This window comes from Cyprinodon variegatus, unplaced genomic scaffold, assembly GCF_000732505.1.
Source record: "Cyprinodon variegatus isolate N-32 unplaced genomic scaffold, C_variegatus-1.0 Scaffold454, whole genome shotgun sequence".
NCBI classification, from domain to species: Eukaryota; Metazoa; Chordata; class Actinopteri; order Cyprinodontiformes; family Cyprinodontidae; genus Cyprinodon; species Cyprinodon variegatus.
This window is the reverse complement of record NW_015150907.1, coordinates 151,665-173,438: the sequence shown is the minus strand read 5'-3', so window position 1 is coordinate 173,438 and position 21,774 is coordinate 151,665. Positions and strand designations below refer to the sequence as shown.

The 21,774-nt window shown below is 37.8% G+C and overlaps 1 protein-coding gene across 1 annotated transcript; it reads left to right on the top strand.

Annotated features, from left to right (window-relative positions):
- The first annotated feature begins 10,591 nt into the window (after positions 1-10,591).
- On the top strand, positions 10,592-21,774 carry relt (RELT tumor necrosis factor receptor). Its single transcript, XM_015389315.1, has 9 exons — positions 10,592-10,694; positions 11,650-11,834; positions 11,917-11,954; positions 12,047-12,298; positions 15,983-16,063; positions 17,088-17,160; positions 20,183-20,563; positions 20,789-20,917; positions 21,498-21,774. The coding sequence occupies exons 1-9, from the start codon at positions 10,602-10,604 to the stop codon at positions 21,499-21,501; spliced, it is 1,236 nt and encodes a 411-aa protein (XP_015244801.1). The 5' UTR covers positions 10,592-10,601; the 3' UTR covers positions 21,502-21,774.

Sequence of the window (21,774 nt, the reverse complement as noted above, 5' to 3'; positions counted from 1 at the left end):
TGATAGAGAATTCAGGAAAGCTTTCCATTTAGCTTAGCTCACCCAGATCATGCATTTGGGTTTCTGCAGATTGATGCACATTTCTTTGCTTAGCTCATAGGATTCAGTGACCTGTTTAACATGACATTTTAAGGGTAAATCTGGAGAACTTAGATGCAGGAGAACTTCAAAGTTAAGATTTTTAGCAGGTTTCAGTTGAGGAGGGACAGATGAGGCACCAAAAGGTGCCACCGTCTCTCATTTTTTTTTGTTTAGTTTGTTTATTGTGAAGAATATCTGAAATCTATCTCTGCTCAAGTCAACTTAAAAAGTGACTGTGCTGCCATTAGGCTGAACACAAGCATAAATGTTAATCGTCTGAACTGAAAACACATAGGAATTAGGATTTCCCTGTTGTGAATCTAAAGCTATGAAATCAGATACTAGCATTTTGTCTTAAAACTTTCTTGAATTCTTACATTTTTACCTAAGATTTTCTTTTTTAATGAAACCAAATTTAAATCTGCCATGTACACTCTACTCATGTTACACATAATATGGCTTTGGGGATTTTAGGACAGAGCCTTGCAGTTTTCTTGTTTCCATTTTAGCCCCAAATCCACACAAAATAGAAAAAAAAATTTTAAAAGACAAAACAAAATCATATTGGGGCTGCAAATGTTTCAAGCCCCTTTGAAAGAGACAACTTATGATTTTTGATAAATATTTAATATTGGATTTTTAAAAAATAAATTTTTTTAATTATTATTCATAGTTTTTGAAATTAAAAGGACATTTTTCACAAAAAGAGGACAGGTAGATCTTTTTCAGGCATTTTCATTTGTGGGAAACTTTTGCCAAGAACAGAGAAGCAGTTTTTTTAAAGTTTTAATTATAGTAAAAATAGATCAGAAAAATATTACAGCCACTATTATTGTCATTCTGTTATAGGAATTCAGTCTCATTAGCGACCCCTAACACATAAATTGCCTCGCCACAAAATGGTTAACATTTTATAACAGTTCAAAATACAAATATATTTTCACTTAAAGGAAAATTCCGGTTTTTAACACTTGTAGCCCATTTTCTGTAGTGTCCAGGATGAAATCGAATGATCGACACCAAAATTTTGACAATTGGTCCTGTCTCTGCTATTTGGCTCATGCAGAATCCCCCCCTGGCTGCTTCAGAATGGCTTCCATAGTGCATGTCCGATAATGTCCTTAAAACAACCTTAAACGTTCTTTTTTTAAAATATGCTACTCACCGGGTCGTCAGCGCTGTTCAATGACGTTCCAAAAAAAGTTTCGTAAAGAAAAAACGTTTCTGTAGTATTTTATTTAGCATTTTGTAAATCCCATTGAGTTCTGTTGGAATAGTCAATATCCCTCCGCCACCGGAAACGGAAATGGGGCCTGTTTACACTTAGTTGTAGTCTTTTCGCAAGGCCCAAGTGTTTCTGCTTCAGTCTGTGTACTCCGACGTCGAGGTGCTAACGTCTCTGTTAAACACTTTAAAAAACTCTGAAAATGGAATACGAAGGGTGGATTCTTGAGGAGGACATATTGGACTTTGGACTTAGAGGTAGAGGATACCGTCGCCAACTAGTGGTCTGGAGTGTGCAACGCTTCAGATTCGAACGGGAAGCGGAAGTTTATAAGCGGTTGTGATGTATCGGAAAAAATAGTTCTGGGATTTACAAAATGCTAAATAAAACAAGACAGGAACGGTTTTTCTTCACGAAACTTTTTTTGGAACGTCATTGAACAGCGCTGACGACCCGGTGAGTAGCATATTTTAAAAAAAGAACGTTTAAGGTTGTTTTAAGGACATTATCGGACATGCACTATGGAAGCCATTCTGAAGCAACCAGGGGGGGATTCTGCATGAGCCAAATAGCAGAGACAGGACCAATTGTCAAAATTCTGGTGTCGATCATTCGATTTCATCCTGGACACTACAGAAAATGGGCTAAAAGTGTTAAAAACCGGAATTTTCCTTTAAAACTCTAATGTTTATAGTACAGCGGGAGATGGAGGGATTAGAATTTTTTTTTTTTTTAGCACAGTGGGTCCATTTATAGGCCAAAACTCAATTTAAACAAGAGGAACATAGATATTGTAGATTGTCCTAGCCTGAAATGGAGACAAAAACAACAACTATAGGCTCCCATTAAGATATCTTTACCAAATGGAAAGGTGCTTCGGCAAAGTTTTAGTATAGACTTATAGACTCTCAGCAAAGTTACTAAAGTTTTTCTTACTCAAATCAAATGTTTAATCTGAGCTGAAATGGAAAATCAATTTTAAATTAAATTTTAAATTTAGACTGAGACAAAAACCTGCCACTTTAAACTTTTCGAAGCTTTGCAAACTTTCATGATCTGCTATTTAAAAAAAAAAAAGAAGTTCTTTCTAACAAAGACTTACTAGTCAGACTTACTTATTTAGCCAACACATATTTTACAGTAACATCTTGAAGCAAAAGTCTCAAACAGACATAAATTGGCTACCTGGTACATGCAGCTCGATATATAAACAATCCAACTGAACTCTTCTGGTATATAATTGGAAAGTAGAGGCTGTTGTTGTTAGGAACAACTAACTGGTCTGGTCTAAGGTAACGTGTCCTAAAACGTGTTTCCGCCAGACTGCTCACCCAAAAGATGCTGTAACGTATAACCTTTATTGAAATATCTTTTGGTTTGTCTTGGCTTGACACCAAAAAGCATAATAGTGCCTCCTGTCCAACCAGAGTTGTCTGGTCTGTCTGACAAAGACAGCTTGGTGTGCTTGAAGCCAGCAGGGTTTTAGTCTGACCATGATCTTCCCCCTGCTGCTCCGTCACCTCAGACTCAAAGGCCTGGAAGTTCCACTCATTCTTGTGTTTCCTCTTCTGTGGTTCCTTCCCTCCTTCACAGCTTCATCCAGGAGGATTTCTTAGCTCAGCTGCAAGATGACATCAAGGAGCCAGAAAAAGCTCCCAAACACGTTTAGCTTGTCCTCGCCTCCAAAGCCACCACAGAACGGAATAATGTCCCTGTTTTTGTCATGCTGTTGACCATTGCTTCTTTATTAGTGCTATATTTAGCTTCTCTGAACAAAACAGAAAATTTGACATGTCATCTGACGTTGTAGAGGCTTGTTATTTGGATGTGTCAAACAACACAGCAGAAGGTGTCAGGTAATTACTGTTTTAACAGCGTCAAGGAAAATTCACCACGCGTGGTCTTTAAACATGTTTGCTTTGGAATTTAAATCCTGTTTTGATGTTTTATTTTATCCAGCCGCATAAAGTGACGAAAGCACAGAGGGTGTTTTTGTCTCTTACGTTTTTTTGTGGTTGTGTTTGGGGAGATATTCTGAGAAGTGTTAATGCCCTCGCTGTATCCTGCTTCTCTGCCTCCTTTCGCCTTCGTCTGCCTTCTCTTCTCTTTCCTTCATCTGTGCCCCCTAACCACATACTCATATGACTGCACCCTTCTGTCTGAAGCACATGGCAGACCCGTGTGTAGCTCTAATCAAAGCCAGGCTTGGAGTAGAAAAACACACAAAGAATAAATTGCAATTACAGGACTGACGGCATGGCCTTGGCCTGCAGGGACTGTAATGGTACATGTAGAGCGGGTCAATCAGTTCATAAATGTCAGACGATGCTATAAAAAGCAAAGAAATGTTACATCTTCGATTATGTAAGATCTGTGATGAGAGCTGTTAAAAGCCTATCATTTTATCACACTTATATGAATGCTTTCCTTGCATAATCTTTCTTCTTTTTAAGACAGTACCTTTAACAGGATGGACTTGAAAAAACTCATGTCCATTAGAGAGCTTAAGATACCATGAAACAAGCCAGGCTGATTTTGTAGAGAAGTGCTTGTTTTTCGAGCCAAACCAACCATACAACACAATATTCACATCCAGACTAGATCCTTGTCCCTGACTCCATCAAAGGCAGCATGAAACTTGGGTGTCATGACTGATGATCAGCTGACCTTTAAAGATCATGTTACCTCTGTTTGTCGATCCTATCATTTCACACTACTAAAAATAAGGCAGATCTGGCCATACCTAAGCCAACACGCTACCCAGCTCCTGGTGCAGTCTATTGTTATCTCCTGCCTTGACTATTGTAACTCACTCTTGACTAGCCGATAAAATTGTTACAAATGATCAAGAACTTGCGTCTGGTCTTCACTCAGCCCAAAAAGTCTCAAATCACCTCTCTGTTCATTGGGCTTTACTGATTACCCCGCCTGCCCCTATCAAGTTCAAGTCCCTGATGGTAGCCTAAAAAGTGCTTAAGGGTACAGCTGCCATCTACTTGAACCCTCCAGCAAAGGCTTATGCCACAACTCAGTCACTCCGGTCAGCAATGGATTGTCGTCTAGCAGTTTCTACACGATGCTTAAGACAATCCAGAGTGTGTTCATGCGTTGTTCGTAGATGGTTCGGATGACCTACCAAGTGCTACATGAACAGCAGCTTCCCTGTCTATCTTCAGGAAACTCCTAAAGACCAACTTCTTCAAAGAGCATCTCATATCCTAACTCTTACCCATAGCTCTGTACCTCCTCTACTACTCATTCTGCACTTCCCTCTATCTCTCTCTTTTTGCTGTAACCACTGATTTTGACTAGATTTTCCTCTAGAGAACTTATTGTCATATTGATGATAACTGTAATATTGCGTCTACTTTGTAATTCGCTTTGCATTAATGTGTCTGCTAAATACATCAACATAAGTATAAAGCTGGGTTAGGCTCTAAAACAACGTCTGAAGGAGAGTATTTACCAAAGCCAAATGGTCAAAGGTAAATCTGGAGGCGCTACAGAGATCTACAGCTCTGGTTGGGGAATGTGTCACCTATGAGTTATGCTCTACACAAATCTGTCCTTTAGAGAAAGTAGCAGAAAGAAATCCATTTATGGAAAAGAAAACTGTAAACAAATATGTGGAAGAAGATACTCTGATTATATAGAACCAAAAAAAAAGATTGCAGATTATTGCAAAATACAAGAAACACATCTTCAAACCGGTGGGCAACATGACAGCATTGTGCTTTTCTTGAACAGAGAAAGGATAATTGGTTTGATGGGGAGATACATGGAATGAATTACAAGTATTTCCAGGAAGAAAAAACGAATAAAGACTCAGCTTTCAGTAACAATTCAGAAAGTGGTACAACAGAATGATCAAAACGGTGGTCTAGTTTAAGTCCAGACAGAAACTTAATGAAAATATCTGGAGAGACTTAAAAACTGATATTTACAGATGTTCGCTGTAAAATCGGATTGAGTTTGAGGTATTTGCAAAAGAAGAATATGAAAGGCACTTCATTAAAAGGTTAAATTCTTTGACAAAAAATACTACAAGTGTTTCCAACGACTTATAAAAGCACATTTGAAAGTTAAACCATTCATCTGGTTTATATTGAAGCTTCTAACATGATAGGCTTGTTTCATTTGAGGCAAAGCTGAAATGTACCCAAACTGTTATATTAATTTACATATTAAGGATTTTCAATTGTTAAAAGTATGACAGGTTGTAGTTTGTGAAAGAGCAACGGGTTTATAGAGGCCAACAAGGCATTCGAGGACATAAGAGCGTTCAGATATGAGGCCAAAAGAGCCTTTTTGTGGGTTTGTTCGGAAAACCTCACAAAAACTTGAGGCTTTTGTTGCCACCCGTGTTGCATAAGCTGAATAATTGACTCTCAAAAAAAGTTTTGGGGCTCTATGTTTATTTTTACATTTAAATGCACTTTAGCTGCATGTGTTTTTCAGCATCCACCTAAATGATTAGCAAGGGCTGTAGCCCGCGTGTTCAATCTTTCCACTGTCGTTTAGGCACAGCTGCCTTGGAGGTCAAGCAAGGTTCTTATAAGGTTGCCAGCATTCCTCAACCCCTGTAGCAATACCCAGTTTGTAACTTGACACTCTCTAAAAAAAGAGGCATTTAATTGTGGGTCTCATTATAGTTTTGCTCTCTCTATCATTGTCGTTTTTATTGATCCGATCTGTTTTTTTGGGCTTTTTTTCAGCTGTGTGTGAAGGTGCATGCATGGAGTTGTGTAACAGCGGATGGAGATGCATGTGCGCATGTCTGACTTGTAATTAGCCCCATGCTTTGGTCTGTATTGTATTTTAACAAAGGCTTCTATATTTATATATACCCCCCCTGCTATCAGGCCAATGTTTTAGCAGAGCAGTGCCTTGCCAGCTACTCTCACTCTATTCTCCTACTTCCCTTTTTATATATTTGGATTTGAGCCGTTTGTTTTTTTTTTGTTTTGTTTTTTACGTTTTGTGGTTATTTTGTTCTTAGATTCTTACAACAATTTCGCAATAACATTTCCCTGGCACTAGGATCTTGCCTTCCAGACTAAAATCATAAACTCGTTAAAATTTTACTTCTCTAATTATCTAAGACACAGCTTGGCATTGGCAAACACCTTAGCACTCAGATGTGCGTCTGCATGTTTTCTCCTTATAAACATATGGAAATAAAAAGACTTTGTTCACTTTACTAGGTTGGTCCTGATTTCACTATGTTAATATAATCTTTGGCTGCGTTTTTCAGTTTGTTTCTATTGAGTCCTGATACCTAATTATTGTAGCATATTATTAAGGGTTTTTACTAAAATATATGTGGAAACAAAGGGAAAAATGTGAAAAGTTGGCATTCTTCAGCAAATGAACATTATCTGAAAGACAAGTTTTCAAAATTGTTTAGTAGCCTTTTTACCCAAATGGTTCATAGGCTTAAATATGAGAGAATAAATAATAAAAAATGCAATTAAACCATGTTAACATGGCCCACTAGATAACTGGGGCTCTTACCTCTGTACCTCAAAGGAGCCAGACTTACATGAGGTCTTGTTCATGAGTATTAGTGGGATGGAGTTTGAGTTTCAAGGCAATCATAGTCTGTTCTGATGTGGGCAAGAAAAAGTGGAGCCTAATGGCAAAGCTTTTAATGTACTTGTAGGACTATTTTCAGTTTGAACCTCTATAATCATGAGCTACAGTTTGAGATCTTAGAATTTAAGTGAATTGTATAAGAGGGATACCATTGAGGTAAGTCAGGCATCTGATTGGGAGTTCCACTGGTTGCCTCCCTTTGGTTGTTTTCCAGGGCTTTCCAACTGAAACCAATCCCCTCCCCACCTTGGAGGGGGGGAGGGGATTGGTTTCAGGAGCATCCTTGGAACTCCAAAGAAACCCTGGTGGGGGTACCTGGAGAAGATGTTTATGCCTATACCCTAGACCAGTGGCCTCCAACCAAAGGCATAAGATCAACTGCCATTCAAACCTTTAGGTGCATTCCTGCAACAACACAGCTGAATAAAATTATTAATTGTCTCCTCATCAAGTTAAATGAGTCTATCATTTGATTTGCACCTAAAAGTTACAGGTTATAGTTCTCGAGGCCTGGAGATGCAGACCATTGCCTTTTATCATCCCGCCGCAGACAAACGACACGAAACGTGCGCCATAAATACAGACTTCATCATTTCATCATGCTTCACCTTCACTAGACATTCTGCTGTAGAAGGAATCTTATCGGGCTACCTTGAGTTTCACAGCCCCTCTCCTCATCCACGCTCTCTCCATTAATCTCCTTGTCGCAATCTTTACTCACTGTTACAGCAACGTCCACCTTACAGCAACAATTTTTTTTTTGTTCTTCCAGCAGCTCTTCTTTGCTTTTTCTTTTCTGGAATCCGCTTAAGTACCTCTATTGGTATCCATCGTCACTAACACATTGTACGTAACGGTTCTGGTTTTAATTAACGCTCTGGATTATCCATAATTCCAAGTTGCAGTGTAAAAAATAAAATATTCAAATACACTGTTCTTTTAAGATCTTTATTACGGTTTGAAACATATTATATGAGCGTATTTTTTTTTACCAACTGTCTAATTAACTATACACAGTTATTAACATAGCAATTAAAAGTACCAATGTCTGCTTCGCTATTGGTGTCGCGTTTAAACGGATCACCATCATGTTGGAATCTGGCATGTGTTGCCGTATAAATACGGTCCGGTCAGTCATCTTCATATCAGGTGGGTTTAAGAGGAATAATTGACACCATTACATCTGGAAAGAGACGTCCTAGGCCACAATTGTGAAGGGGGCCTACCAAGTGTCAAAGACTGGGCCCCTAAGAGGTCTTAGCAACTGCAGTCTCTGCTTACCGATAGTTACACCATTGGTTGGTTTGAAACAAAAGACCGATCTACTGAAAATGATCAAATCCTCTGTAAAGATGCAAATAAAAGTTTATTGTGTTCAAAGTTTTGAGGCCAAAGCTAATCAAAGCGCTTCCCCATATACAGCCCTCAACTTTTTCTTTCCAGCTTTCTTCCCATGAGCATCAAACTTAGCAACTTCCAGACTGGGGAGTTCAAGGGTTAATAAACTAACAGATTATCTGGTCACCAGCTAATTTATTGCTGACTGAGCAGAAAAGTTGAAAGGTTGACAAAACTTTTAGAGATCTCAGGAAGCCTTGTAGGCTTATCGATTAATAACATTTTTAAAGGAGACTAAAAAGGCAAATGTTTTTAGTCGTAGTTCAGCACTGTTAATTATTTTTTTATTTCTATCAGTGATTGTTTGAAGTCCTTGTTAAGTAACAGTGAAAACAATGTGTTTTTCTGCTCACTGAAAGGTGTAGAGCATCATTAAACGAGCATCACCCACACACATGCGCCATGTGCATGCAGGTTGTTGGTTTCAGCGGTGACAGACAGGGCATGTCCTGAGGGTGTGAGGGGTGTGTTTGTGGGCAGACTGACTGTATAAGACAGGGCTAGGTGCTCTGAGATTTTCATTCAGTCGGACTGAAGAGCCAGAAACTCAGTTTTGACTCATTTTTGTAACTAGTTTAGGATAAAATAAGAGTAGTTTTGCTTTGTGAGGTTTTATTATTAGCATTTCAGAACCTTTTTAAATAAACGGCAGAAGCTTAAGCATATTTAAAGTTAGTCTTGATTAATTTGTAGTGAGTCAAGCATCCTTACTGGGTTGCCTCAGCAACCGTGTGGGTCAGCTGCAAGTCTGGGGTAAGTCTGCTTCTCACCTTTAAATTGCTGATCTCCTTCATCTGCATTATCTTCTTGATTTGCTGTGTCTAAATTCTACTTTTGTGTGTCTAATTTCAGATCCACCAATCTCTCATTTATAGTTTGTTTTTGTTGATTTTTTTAGGAGAAAACTGCAGATAGATAAGCACTCTTAATATTTTGCTAATGTTTATGTGCAGAACTTTAGAGGAAACCTTTATTGTTGCTAAAAGGACAAAATCTAATAAATGGAGAAATCTCTTTGAGTGTCTTTTGAAGAAACATCTCAAACCGCAAACTACCTACCTTGCTGTTTGGTGGCAGCTTCAAGTCCACCGTGATAATACTAGGGTTGTTGCGCTTATTCACAGCCCTGTAATTGTGGTTATGAATGAGAGTGCTGTGCAGGGGAAATTCTTGCTGCAATCCTTAATGTTTTATCTCAACATTTTTCCTAATAAATTATAATTATTTCAGCACTAATAATGGAACTACTACTACTAAGCAAATAATTACTCTAATGTTCTGGTATCACCTTTAACATGAGGAATACATCATATATTTTTTTCATTCGTATGCATTACCAGTGTTAAATAAAAATAATTTCTTTGATATATGGATAATGTAGATAAATAAGTTTGGAGAATATAGTCTGAAAATCATCAAGATTTTTCCAGTGGTATTTAATATATCACATTTAATAAAAGTTGGACATGTTTGATTAGATGTTAAAGATTTTTATCTCAAGGTAATAAAGTGTGGCGTTTTTATTCGGTTTATGAAACTATGTGTCTCACTGAGTGGTTTTATCACCATGGAGTTCCAGTATCAGCTTGTCTGCATATTAATGATACATTTTGACATGTGTTAAACTACATTATATGATTATAAATCTCTAAAAACAGAGCTACTGCTGCACATTTTACAGCTTTAACCATCAATGATTTGCACGTTTGATGTTTTTCTGTCAATCTGTCAATCTCTGAATCTTAAATGTCCACACCTGCAGCTTAACATCCGAAATCACTGTTTTCGGGGTTGGTTGAAGTCACATGTTGAGAAAGTCAGCATGTCTCTTTCAAATAAATGTGCTGCAGGATGAATCATTGCATGAAGTGTGTGTGAGTATCTTTAAAGCCCAAATATAGCAACAGAAAATCCTCTTCATTCACGGGCGGACACAAAAAGGTCCTGATTCATAGTAAATGTTATTAACAGGCTTAGTAGGTGCTTCATACCTCTCTCCTGCAAGAGTCACTCCACTTTTGATTATTTTAATAAATGACTCAGCTGTTTTTTTTTTCTTTGATTGTGAACTTCCATAAGCGTTTAGCTGTTGTCTGTGTGTTTGCACTGCAGCACACTTATGTTTATTGTGTTTCGTCTCCCATAGATCATATGCACATAGAGGAACACTTTGAAGATGATGAGGAACCACCTTTGCTGCTCAACTCTCGTCCTCCTCATGGTAGATTACATCACATGCATGTGCTTTAAAGTTTGCAAATGTGTTTGCTCATCCGCTGACTCTGATTGTTGCATCTTTTAGATGTTTGGCTGTGGTGGAACTGCAGTGGTGCAATGTCAGTGGGGAGAGGGGTGTGTGTGTTTGCAATGCCCTCCAGGCCAGGAGCCATCCAAGGTGGGTACTTTGCTGCATTTACAGCTTGAATACTAGACGTCAGTTTTTTCATATTTAGAGGCTAACATTTTTGGCCATTTTAAAACAATAAGAATACTTTGATCTAAAGCATCCCATCATAGCTCCGGTTGTTTGTTTGGTGAGGTTTAACCGACAGAATGTAGATCTTGGCTCTGCCAAATATACCATGTTTTTTCCTGGATTGCCCTTTATTTTGCATCATACAGTTTTCCATAAATATTGGACATGCTCATATTAAAGAAAAACCTCCTCACAGCATTATACTGTCACCACAATGCTTTATCATACAGAGGGTGATAGGATGTTATTTTTCTTCCACTCATGGTGTTTTGCACACTCTAAAAGGAAAATGCAGCTCCAACTTAAATGAATTGCTTCAGTTGTGAACAGGTAATTAAACATATTATTCAACTTAATATATTAGGCTTATAATTTGAACACTTAAATAAATCAAAAATGGGCAAACATGATTTAGTTACTTGATACCAATTCAATCAATTCATTAAGGCTGGAGAAGCATCTTTATTTTAGAGTGCATTTTCGAGTTTGGTCCAGCTAAAGTCTTCATATTCCTCGCTTGGCTTTTCAGAGACTAGAAACAGGGGTTATTGATGTATTCTTTCAGCAATTCTTGTTGGAGCTCCTCAAAATTAGATACATTAGCGTTGGGTTTATAATATTTGACAAAATAAGAAAAATTGCAAAGGTTCTCCATACCTTTTCCAAGATTCAGTATGGTTAAATTATATCAAGTATTTTTGCAATCAAACATCTGTTTATTGCTTCTAATTATTGTCAAAAAACTTTTATATAGTCTGCTTAGTAAAAATATAAGACAATAACATTCTAAGCCATTCTTACAAAACAAAGGGGATTTATTGTATCTTTTTTTAGTCCTCCACTCAGAGTTTTAAAGTGTTTTATTTTTCTGCAGCCTTGTGGGCAGATCCAGAGTCCAGCTGAAGAAGTGAAATGTCAGTCGTGCCAACCTGGAAGCTTTTCAGATGCAGTCGACTCTGAGCTTTGCCGTACACACACATCCTGTGAGATCCTGGGCAGAACTGTGGAGACCTCTGGCACTCAGACCTCAGATACTGTCTGTGGAGACTGTCTTCCTGGGTGAGAACTGCTCCCTCACTTTTTTTTGCTTCAATAGCAGCTTAAACCTACTTGACTTACATTTTTCCTCTTTCTCATTCAGATTTCTCTCTCCAGATGAGGGAAGTCCCTGCTTGAAAAGTGAGATCCTGCACCTTGTCATTTCCTCCAAATGTTTCTATCCATCTGTTCCTTTAATTCGTCTTTCCATCCTTCTCTACATCCTCTTGCAGAGTTGCTTGTCAGAAAGGTTCGCACAGTAGAAAAAGGTCCCTCCAGTGGGGCAGGAGGACCTACCAACAGCACGGTGGTTCGGAGTACGGAGGAAAAGACGGCAGAGTATGCAGTGTTTGCCCTGGTGCCCGTCTTCTGCGTTATGGGTCTGCTGGGCATCCTGATCTGCAACATCCTCAAGAAGAAGGGATATAACTGCACTGCTGAGAAGGAAGGAAGAGATGAGGAGATTGCCACCCCTCAGAAAGAAGGTGAGAGGCAGATATGTAAAATATTTATGTCATAGAACGATAAAATCATGGATTCAGTGCTGTAGGGAGATCTAAAGAGGTCAGATCAGATGTAGTGGAGGCTTGTTCTTATCCCAGTTCAAGAGTCAACGGTGCAGAAAAGCAAAGATAAACAATGCAAACACAAGGTAGGTATAAATCAATACAAAACGCATTAAAAGTTCAGCATATGATTGAAAAAGGATAAACAGCAAATATTGATTCATCACACCCACTCTCTGCCCTTTGTCCTGTCTCCTTTCCAAAGAACTTCCTCTTCAATGATTTATATCTGAATGTCATTCTCAGCCTTTGATCCAAATACATGTAGATGAGCTTATAGAGTGATTGATGTGAGGCACTCATTCACATTGCAATCACAGTTTCCAGGTTACTTACATTACTTTTTATATAATGTAGCAAATAACACCCAATTTTCCCCTGGTCCCTGACGACACAAGGATTTTTTTTTCTCACAAAATGCCTTATCTTATCTAGGAAACAATAAAAAGGTTTGGACGCTGACTCATGTTTCAGAGTTTAGATGAGTTCAGCAGCTCTTTTAATAACATAAACCACACAGTAAAGTTTAGATGCAATAATCAACCGCTAAAGGCTGTTCATTAGGGTCTTTATGTTGCCCAGGAGGAAAGAGGACATTTGAAAGACATGATTTAAAGCTGGATAAGCTGGCTTCTTCTGCTCTCACCTGATGGTGCCAGGCAGTGCCAAATGAGTATTAGCAGGAGTGCTGTGTAGTAGGAGCGTCAGCTGGGAGCTGGACAGATCCTGTTAAAGGCTGTTTACGTCTGCACAACATCTGCTGCTTTTTAGGTACTTTACATCTTTCATTTAAACAAACTCTGAGTGAAACAGACATTTGTTTTGCACACATGGTCTTCCATGTAACTAATAGCACATGATCAAGCTTACTTGCAGTGGAAATATACCTTATTTTAAGCAAATAACTTGATTGAAGAACTTTATGCATCTTATTTTAGAGTATTTTCATTTTGAATTTAGTGGTTAGGATTAATCCCATTTTTTAAATACTTGGCCAAGCATCAAACTTTTGGCCTAAGATGGTCAGAGAATAATTAAGTATAAAAGATAAATAAGAGCAAGCAACAGTATCAGAAGTCAAAGTAGTTTATGTAGGAAAAGGTCACATTTTATTGAAACAGATAAATACTGCACTGTTAAATATGAAGGAAACAGTTTTTTAGGCAATATGGAAGTAGCTGGAAAATATCAGGAAAAAGTTCCAAGACGATTATAATGAAAAAGTTCTAACAAAATGAAAGAGCATACTTTATAATGTAGTAATGAAGGCGTGTCCACTTTAAACAGGCATCTTGTTTTTTTTATTTCTTTCATGTCTTTTTGTGTAGACAGATTAAGCCACCAACAGTCGGCTTGGACAGACAACTCACCATACTAACTAAATGACAGCTAAATGTAGTTAAAGTAGTTTTATGAGCATGGAGGGTGTCATGTAGGTGTTATTCAGGTATCAACAATGTCTCTTTTTTTGTTTTTACATTTCCTCACAGTTGGAATTTTCCTGTTAAAGGAAACCCCAGACTCCTGCTATGTCTGTAATACCCTCATTCTCTCTCCCCTCCATTGATCCACCTTCCTGACTCTCATGAGGTTCAGCTCCCCTCTCAGTGAGCCATGAACCCGACGCCGTCCAGCCATCTCTCCTTTCTCAGGCAGATCAATAATTCAAACGGCTCCTTTACCAAATTGTTAATGTCTTCTGTTTCACTCTCTTTGCCAAGAACTCTTTTAATTGCCTCTGCTCTCAATCCCAAGACTCATTCTATTGACTTTAGAGCAACAGAAAGGCTGCTAACTTGGATAAATGGAAAACTGATTCAAGATGTGATTTTAAAAACCCCATATTGGATTTTCTGCTTTTAATTTCTTACTGCACCACTATATAAGCCCATTAGGCAGCTCTGCATAAATACATTTAATTATATAACTTCCGTAAGTGAGATAAAGGACAAAAGGGAGGTGGTTACATAAGGTGCTGGGTAAGGATAATGGAAAACTGGAAAAGGTGAGAAAGGGATCTGTCCCTCCTTGTTTCTTAAAGAACGCTTTAAGATGAATTAGGCCTACTGCAAGCCAGCTGCTTTGGCAGCTCTGACAACCTCAGCCTAAAGGGAGGCTATAGGCTCAGGTGTAGTGAAATTATTGAAAGTCATTTGGCAGTTCTCCATCTGCTGATGGAGTCATGGCGTTGATAGCAGCATACAATTACAAAGTCACTTTCATAGAGTGAAAAGTGACTCTGTTGTAGTCCCATAGCAACAGCGACTGCAGAAACAGAGCTATTGTTATACTGTAATAACAGCTTAATGCTCCTGATATAGAAGCAGTAATAAAACTCTACACACACGAGCACTCAGAGACCTTTTCCAATCAACACAGACACAGTTCATAGTAGGCTCAGCGTCGCCTGGCATTTCCCACCACACACACCAACACACTGAGCTCTGTGTGCTCCAGCAGTGCTGAATGGAGGATAACTGCTGAGTGAGTCTATTCTGTCCCCCACAGGCCCTCACTGCCTTCCCTCAGCTGCCTCACTGTCCTCCTATATTAAGGGATGGTGGTAGTGGGTTGCCATGGAGATATTTCTATTATTTGTACTTATCTCATGCTCTCCCATTCTTCATCAGACATACTGTTTGCACTGAAATTTACAATAAAGCAAAGTAATGTCTCATTATTTTTGAATGGGTGCATTTTGGCTTTCTTAAAAAAGAAAGTCTAAATATACTTTATGTTTACCCTGATTTATGGAAGAATATTTTACAGAATTCAAAAAGTTATTATTTAGATTTTAAATACCTTAAAGGGGTTTGCAGGTGATTTTTATCATGCTGGTTTTAATGGTTGGAGTCATCAGTGTTTAAGTTGGGTGGGCTGCTAGATCTGCAGCGCCCTCTAGTGGTGGCTTAATCTAATGGCAACCTTACCCAACAATTTTTACACAAGCAAAAAAAAGCTAAAATAGTTCTTTTTCTGTGTACATTAACTGTAGCACTGTTACAGTGAAATAAATGAGTGAGAAAAGCAACCATGGAAAGTCAGTCTCCACTTGTTCTCTGTTGCAGCAGAGCTAAATGCCCCAGGAAGTTAAACGAGAAACACTCTTAAAATGCAAATGTGTATGCCTACCGCATTGGTAGTTATTGAGTTTAACAGGTGGATATTTGGCATTGATAATGCTTTTAGTTGAATATCAGCTAAAAACGGCCATCGTATAAAGGACCCCCTTCCATTAGAAACTTGTCTTTGTTCTGCAAACAGTTATTTGGCAGTAAAGTAGGAAACACTTGCTTTTGTTTCCTACTTAGTGGTAAAATGTTGCAGTCTTTAGGAAATCTTAAGAAAGATTCTAGCTGAAAGTGTTGCAGTGATATGTCTTTCTTCCATTTCGTGGTTTGTGAAATGATTTCAAATTACTTTAACACACCAGGTTTACGTCTTATTTAGTAACACTTAAAAAATTTTAAATCCTTATAGCTTTAGAGTTTCCAAACTGTTTGTATTAGAAGAAGATTGTTGGAGAGTTATAAAAAAATAATAGTAAAGACAATTTATCCTTTTCATTATTGCCTTGCTAATATAATTTCCCTGCTCCTTTAGGTAAAGACTGGCCGTACATATCTGATGACCTGAATGAAGACACAATCAGTGTTTTGGTTCGCCTCATTACAGAGAAGAAAGGTAATATGATCTAATATTAGCTGTTACCATCTCTTTAGGCCCATTTGGGGAAATTCACCATAAAAATGTCACACATAGGAAATATGTTTGTTTTGGTGAACCCAGAAGCTCCTTTTTTACATGTTTATTTTGTTAATATGAAAATAAAATACTGAAATATAAAATGTAATTTGTTCCCAGAGAGATTATTTTTCTTTGTTCTTTTTTTGTCACATTTAGATGTTTTAATATAACTAATGTTAATACCAAACAGAAATAACGCAAGAAATTTGAAGGTTCACTTTTCAGATTATTTCCACCTTTGTGAAAAAAGAATGTATTGTGTAAAAATACATTATTATGAATAAATGTTGTCCCACTTTTTTTTTTTGGTTTGCTGTAACTTAGCAACAGAGGAAGAGTTTTGAGCATAAGTGGCCTGTTAAAGGCCTCGCAACGGCATCTAAATTGGATTAAAAGTCAAAACTTTGACTTCATTAGGTTGTTTTTTTTAACCATTCAGAGTTGGACTTACTGGTTTTTGCTTCAGGTCACTTTCCTCCTAACACGAGGGAACTTCAGCCTAAGGTTCCAAATTAAATGACAGTTATTTTTAGGTTTTTCTACAAAAGAAAAAGAACATATAACAGGACAAACAAATTCCACAATATCCCCACAATTGTATTATTATTATTTTAATAACAGCTTAAAATTTTGTCTTGTATATTTTCTAGATGTTTTTTCAGTGTTAGGGGTGGTCATATTGTCCTCCATACTTTTGTGATTTAATTTTTGCATATTTTGAAATCATTATTTTATATTTTTACTCAATTTCTATCAATATAATATTCAAACATATCAATGAGGCACTGTTTAAAAAAAAAATAAAAATAAAATAGAAGACTTGCCTTATGGGGTAAATATATTTTCACAGCACTTCATACTTTTAACTAACATTACATTTTCAGATATTAACATGATGTAATTTGGTTGGTTCAGTGTACTAACTGTGTCCCAATAAGATTATCTTGTGTCCTTGTTTCAGAAAATGCTGCTGCGTTGGAGGAACTGCTACTGGAGTACGAGAGCAGACAGACGAGCAAAGGCTCATCCATCAAGTATGTGAAAAACACAGTTTCACACACCTCCAAATCTTTGCATGCTTTCACTAAGTCATGCCCCTTTAGGTCAGCTTTAACAAGAAGTCAACTTCTCTGCCGTAACTCTTCCCCTACAGCATTAAAAAAGAGGATTATTTATACCTCCCCCTGAGGGTACATAAACCAGACACTATTATTTAATCTTTTTAAGCAGACTGTTCATATGGGTTGTTTAGATTTATCACAACTTGCTGAGATGAGAAAGTATTTTTTTTATTAGCACTTTTCTTAAACCTTTGCCGATAAAAACAACATAAAATCCCAAAGCAGTTTCTACACTTCTGGCTGCATCGGCTGCATTCTTTTGAGCTGAGGCAGGCAGCAATTTGACGCTTGGCGCTGACTCACCCCCACAGGTCTGCAGCGAAGGTTTTTCGCTGTCATAAAAACTGTCCAATTATGAGACTTCAACAGTCAGGCGGTCACTGAGCTCACTGGTGGGCACATAACTTATCAAAGTCTCAACATTTACACGACCAAGCCTGGTTTTGGTGGTGATTAGTCAGAACTGAATGTAGTCAGTTTACAAACTGTCAGTTTACACCACTACATTCTCCTCCATTAGATCTATTGTTTAATTTCCTCAAAGCTTTGTTAAAAATTTATCCAGCAACAATTTCTAGAAAGGCCTTGTGAAATCTGAATGTAGTTTAGCTCAGACGAAACAAATCAGGATTATATATTTTTTTAATTCTGCTGAAGAATCCAAGCCTTTGCAGCCCATCTTACTCCAGATTATCCAATAATTTTTACGTAAATTCATTGATGCTGGCCTATAAATCAAATGTTGCAAACTGGATAAACTATATATGCATAGAATATAGTTTGTTTTATTTCAAAAAGCTGTCTCTCATTCAGTGAGTTACATTTAGATTCATTAGACTCCAGCAATGTGTTGCATATTGAAATATATATCCTGTTGCTACCTTCTGACATTTGAATGTAACATTTGATAAGCTTTAAATCTTTTTTCTAGCACATTTAAGACAATTTGATTTGCTCCAAAATGCTGTTCAGACAAAATACAAAAAATCCAACATGATAAACTGAAAGAGAATGGTTAACCCTGAAAAAGAAATAGAAACTTCCAGAAAAAGTCATCAAACCAAATTAAAACCAGTATAAAATGTTCTGTTTTTTTAAATCAATTATCCGATATGTTTTGAATTGTTTTCCAGTTCCTTTTAGTGTATAAAACCTGTGTGAATCAATACTAAAGCAACGGGTCTAAGGGGCTGTGTGCGGCCACAGACACACAGCCGCTACAGTTTCAGGAACGTTCGGACACACTCGCCCATTCAGACAATGCCTACACAGTTCTGGAAACATTTCAGATGGGCAGCTCTTTTTGGGTGTGGGAGGACGGGTGGGGGGTTTCCCAACAGCTTGTTATGATAACAGAAGCACACAGCTGCATTCATCTCTTTAGCTCTCTCCTGTCATCATCACTAAATGACAATGAAGAGACTTGAACTTCTTTTCAACATTCAAATTGCTCCATACTCACACATTTAGTGCAGAAACCTCCGTTTGCATAATACATCAAATTTCTACAGATAAAATATGCACAGACCTCCAGACTTTAGATGGCCTGCAGATGTTAACCAATTTAGGATTGACACCCCCATGCGTGATGCAAAGTGTGGAATGAAGTGCTGTAAATCTTTCTGCCACTGACTGTAGAGGAACGAAGACATATTCTCTTGAGTGAGGAATAACACCTTCCTGTTCTTCTTCCTACAATCTCTGGGTTTTGTTTTATTGTTTTGCAGGGACAGTATTATGGTGTGGATGAGTTTTTTCTATAGTTTGGCTCAGTCCTGTGGCTCCAGACATAGGAATCTTTGGTGCTCCAGCAGCACACCAAGACATTTCAGATAACTTCATGCTCCCAACTTTGAGGGAATTTGGAGGGGATCCCTTCATTTCTGATATGACTGAAAACGTTTGAGACATGGATGAGCGGATTTGTACTTGAGTGTTCAGAAGACCTGACACGGTGATGATGACCTATTTATTCTGACACAACAGTGTTCCTGCATTAGTCAGACCTTGTAGGTCTGCGGCCTCAAACCTATGGTTCTGGGGCCACAAGTGCCTCTTTAGACACTTAACGATGTATCTTAATGACTTTGGTTAAAGATGATGGCGGGCCAGCTAATGTTTTGAACACTAGATATGCTGAATTGTCTAATTGCACTGAATTAAAAAAAAAACAGAAATATTTGTATATATTTGTGGGATTTTGTATTTATTTAAACATGATATTAAAAAAATATCAGCAGCCTGTATTAAGTATCTGTTACAAATAAGTTACCATTGTTTTTTTGTTTTTTTTTTAAAGGTCACGTAAGGATGTAATATTTTCAGCTTTTTATTAACTAAGCTAAGTTATTTTTTTTCTAAATTCACAAAATAATTTAGTATTTTTTTTTTTATGGGGAAAAATGTTGGTTTTTAAACATCATTTTCTCAACCCAATGTAATAGATACATATATTTTCTTGCATGTTTTCTCCTTCGTTTTAAAACCTAAAAGTTTAAATGACATGGTGATTGTTTAAAAATACAAACCTCCTGTGGTTGATATTGATTAAATATAAGTTATCTTTTTCTTTTTGTAGAAAACATCATGAAATATTTTTGCTGCTGTTTATTAGCTAGGATGAAGTCAAAAATGGTTGTTTGGATTGTAAAGGTTTGCAGACCCCTGTTACAGGTAGAGCTCTTTAGGGATACGGTCAAAACAACAACAAAGCAAAATTAGCGGATCATCCAGACTCTAAACTTTGCAGAGAGGGAGAGTGAAAAGAGGTGACCCATTATAGAAAAGAAATTGATATAATCAGGATTACAAAAACCCAATGCATGCAGCTCTGAATCAAAGCTTAAGCACTCTGTGTTTCTGATTGTAGTCATCCTGTGGCTAAACCCACATTTGCATAAACTTTGTCTTTTTTCCTGCCCTTCTTTGCCCGCAGGTTCCCGATGCTGTCTCCTTTGTCCACCATCCGCTCCACCCCAAAGTCTTGCCCCCATCAGTCCCACCTGCACACCATATCAGGCCTCTCTGGTCTGGCCCCCAAACATGGCTACCGCTGCTCCCGTTGTGCCCATAGAAAGTGGCCCCCTGTTCTCATCCCTCCCCTGGATTCTCTTAAAGACCCACTGAAGCCCCCGCAGGGTTTGATTCTGTCCTCATTGGACCAAACTCTCGACCAGCAGAAGAACCCCCTCCTGGGGGGGGTTAGTGTGGACACTCACCACACACAGGCTACTGTGGTGGCAAAAGCTGTTCAGAGCAAAGTGGATAACATTGATGGAAGGGAGAAGAAGGAGGGAGAGGTCTTGTCTGTGGGCAGGTGAGAAAGGCTAAATAATTTCAATAAAATGTCATATAAAACATATGTGAAAAAAGAAAACGTTGTAATGCTAAAAGCTACTTGTTTCCACTTTAAGATCGAAGTCTTCTTTAATTTGCATGAGAAGGCTCGACTGTGATCTGATCTGTTTGAAAGCTTCTCCGATTGACATTTTGGTGTATTGCTTAATCTAACATGTTTTTTTTTTCTGTTTTTGATTCAAAGATTTCAAGTTGCTCAAATACCCGAGTACAGGCCTGTTACCGTAGAAACAAAGGAATCATCTCAGGAGCAGAGGAACTCCCTGTTTGGTGGGAAACATTTTTCCCCCTTTTCATCATCTGCCTTCAAGAGGTACGTTCTTTAAAGCCAAATAAGTTTTATCACTTCACCTCTAAGTCTCTCTCCGATCTCTGTTTTTTTTTTTTTTTTTTTTAATGTTTTTTTATATTTACACAGATAAGGTAACAATTCCGCAGCTCAGAAACGAAGGTTGAGGCGAAATTAAAGATTAGAAAGAGAATGCAAGAATTTTAAATTAGTTCTAATGCTCAATCCACAGAACATCATCGCAGTTATGGAGTATTAAGGTGGCAGCATCATTTTTGTTGTGTGTCGTTATATTTGCAAGATTTAAGTTTTTAATTTCTAGGGATTTATCCGCTGTTATTAATATACAGTCTCATGGCTAATGGAATAAATGTTCGACAAAAAGAAGACCACTTCTACGATTTACCCTTGCACTTAAGAAGTGTCTCTATCAACTTTCCTCATAAATAAATAGGTGTTATCTGGCCTAATCAGGAAAAAATGTCATTGTAAGAGCAATGCTTCAGCATCTGTCCTAGTTAGAAATACTGAGATCGGCTACGACATGACTTCAGTAATGAGAAAGTGATTTTAGCTAACATGAACAGTGGATTTGTCTCATCAGATGAAGAAATGCAGAGATGCTGCATGATCATGCTACCTCGTGGAAGAAGACAGCATCACCTGATGGCAGCTGAAATCCAAGAGTGAGATGTTTCTTCAGAAAACTTACCCTCCACCTGCTGGCAGAGGAAGGAATTACTTCTCATCACTTTTGACGATCATATGAGAGCTTGACCTTAATGCAGCTTCAAGTTCCAGATCAAATTGACAACAGTGCTGGGAAACTAACGAGATAAATGCAGGAGCAGGAGCATTATTTCACATTAAATATCAATGAC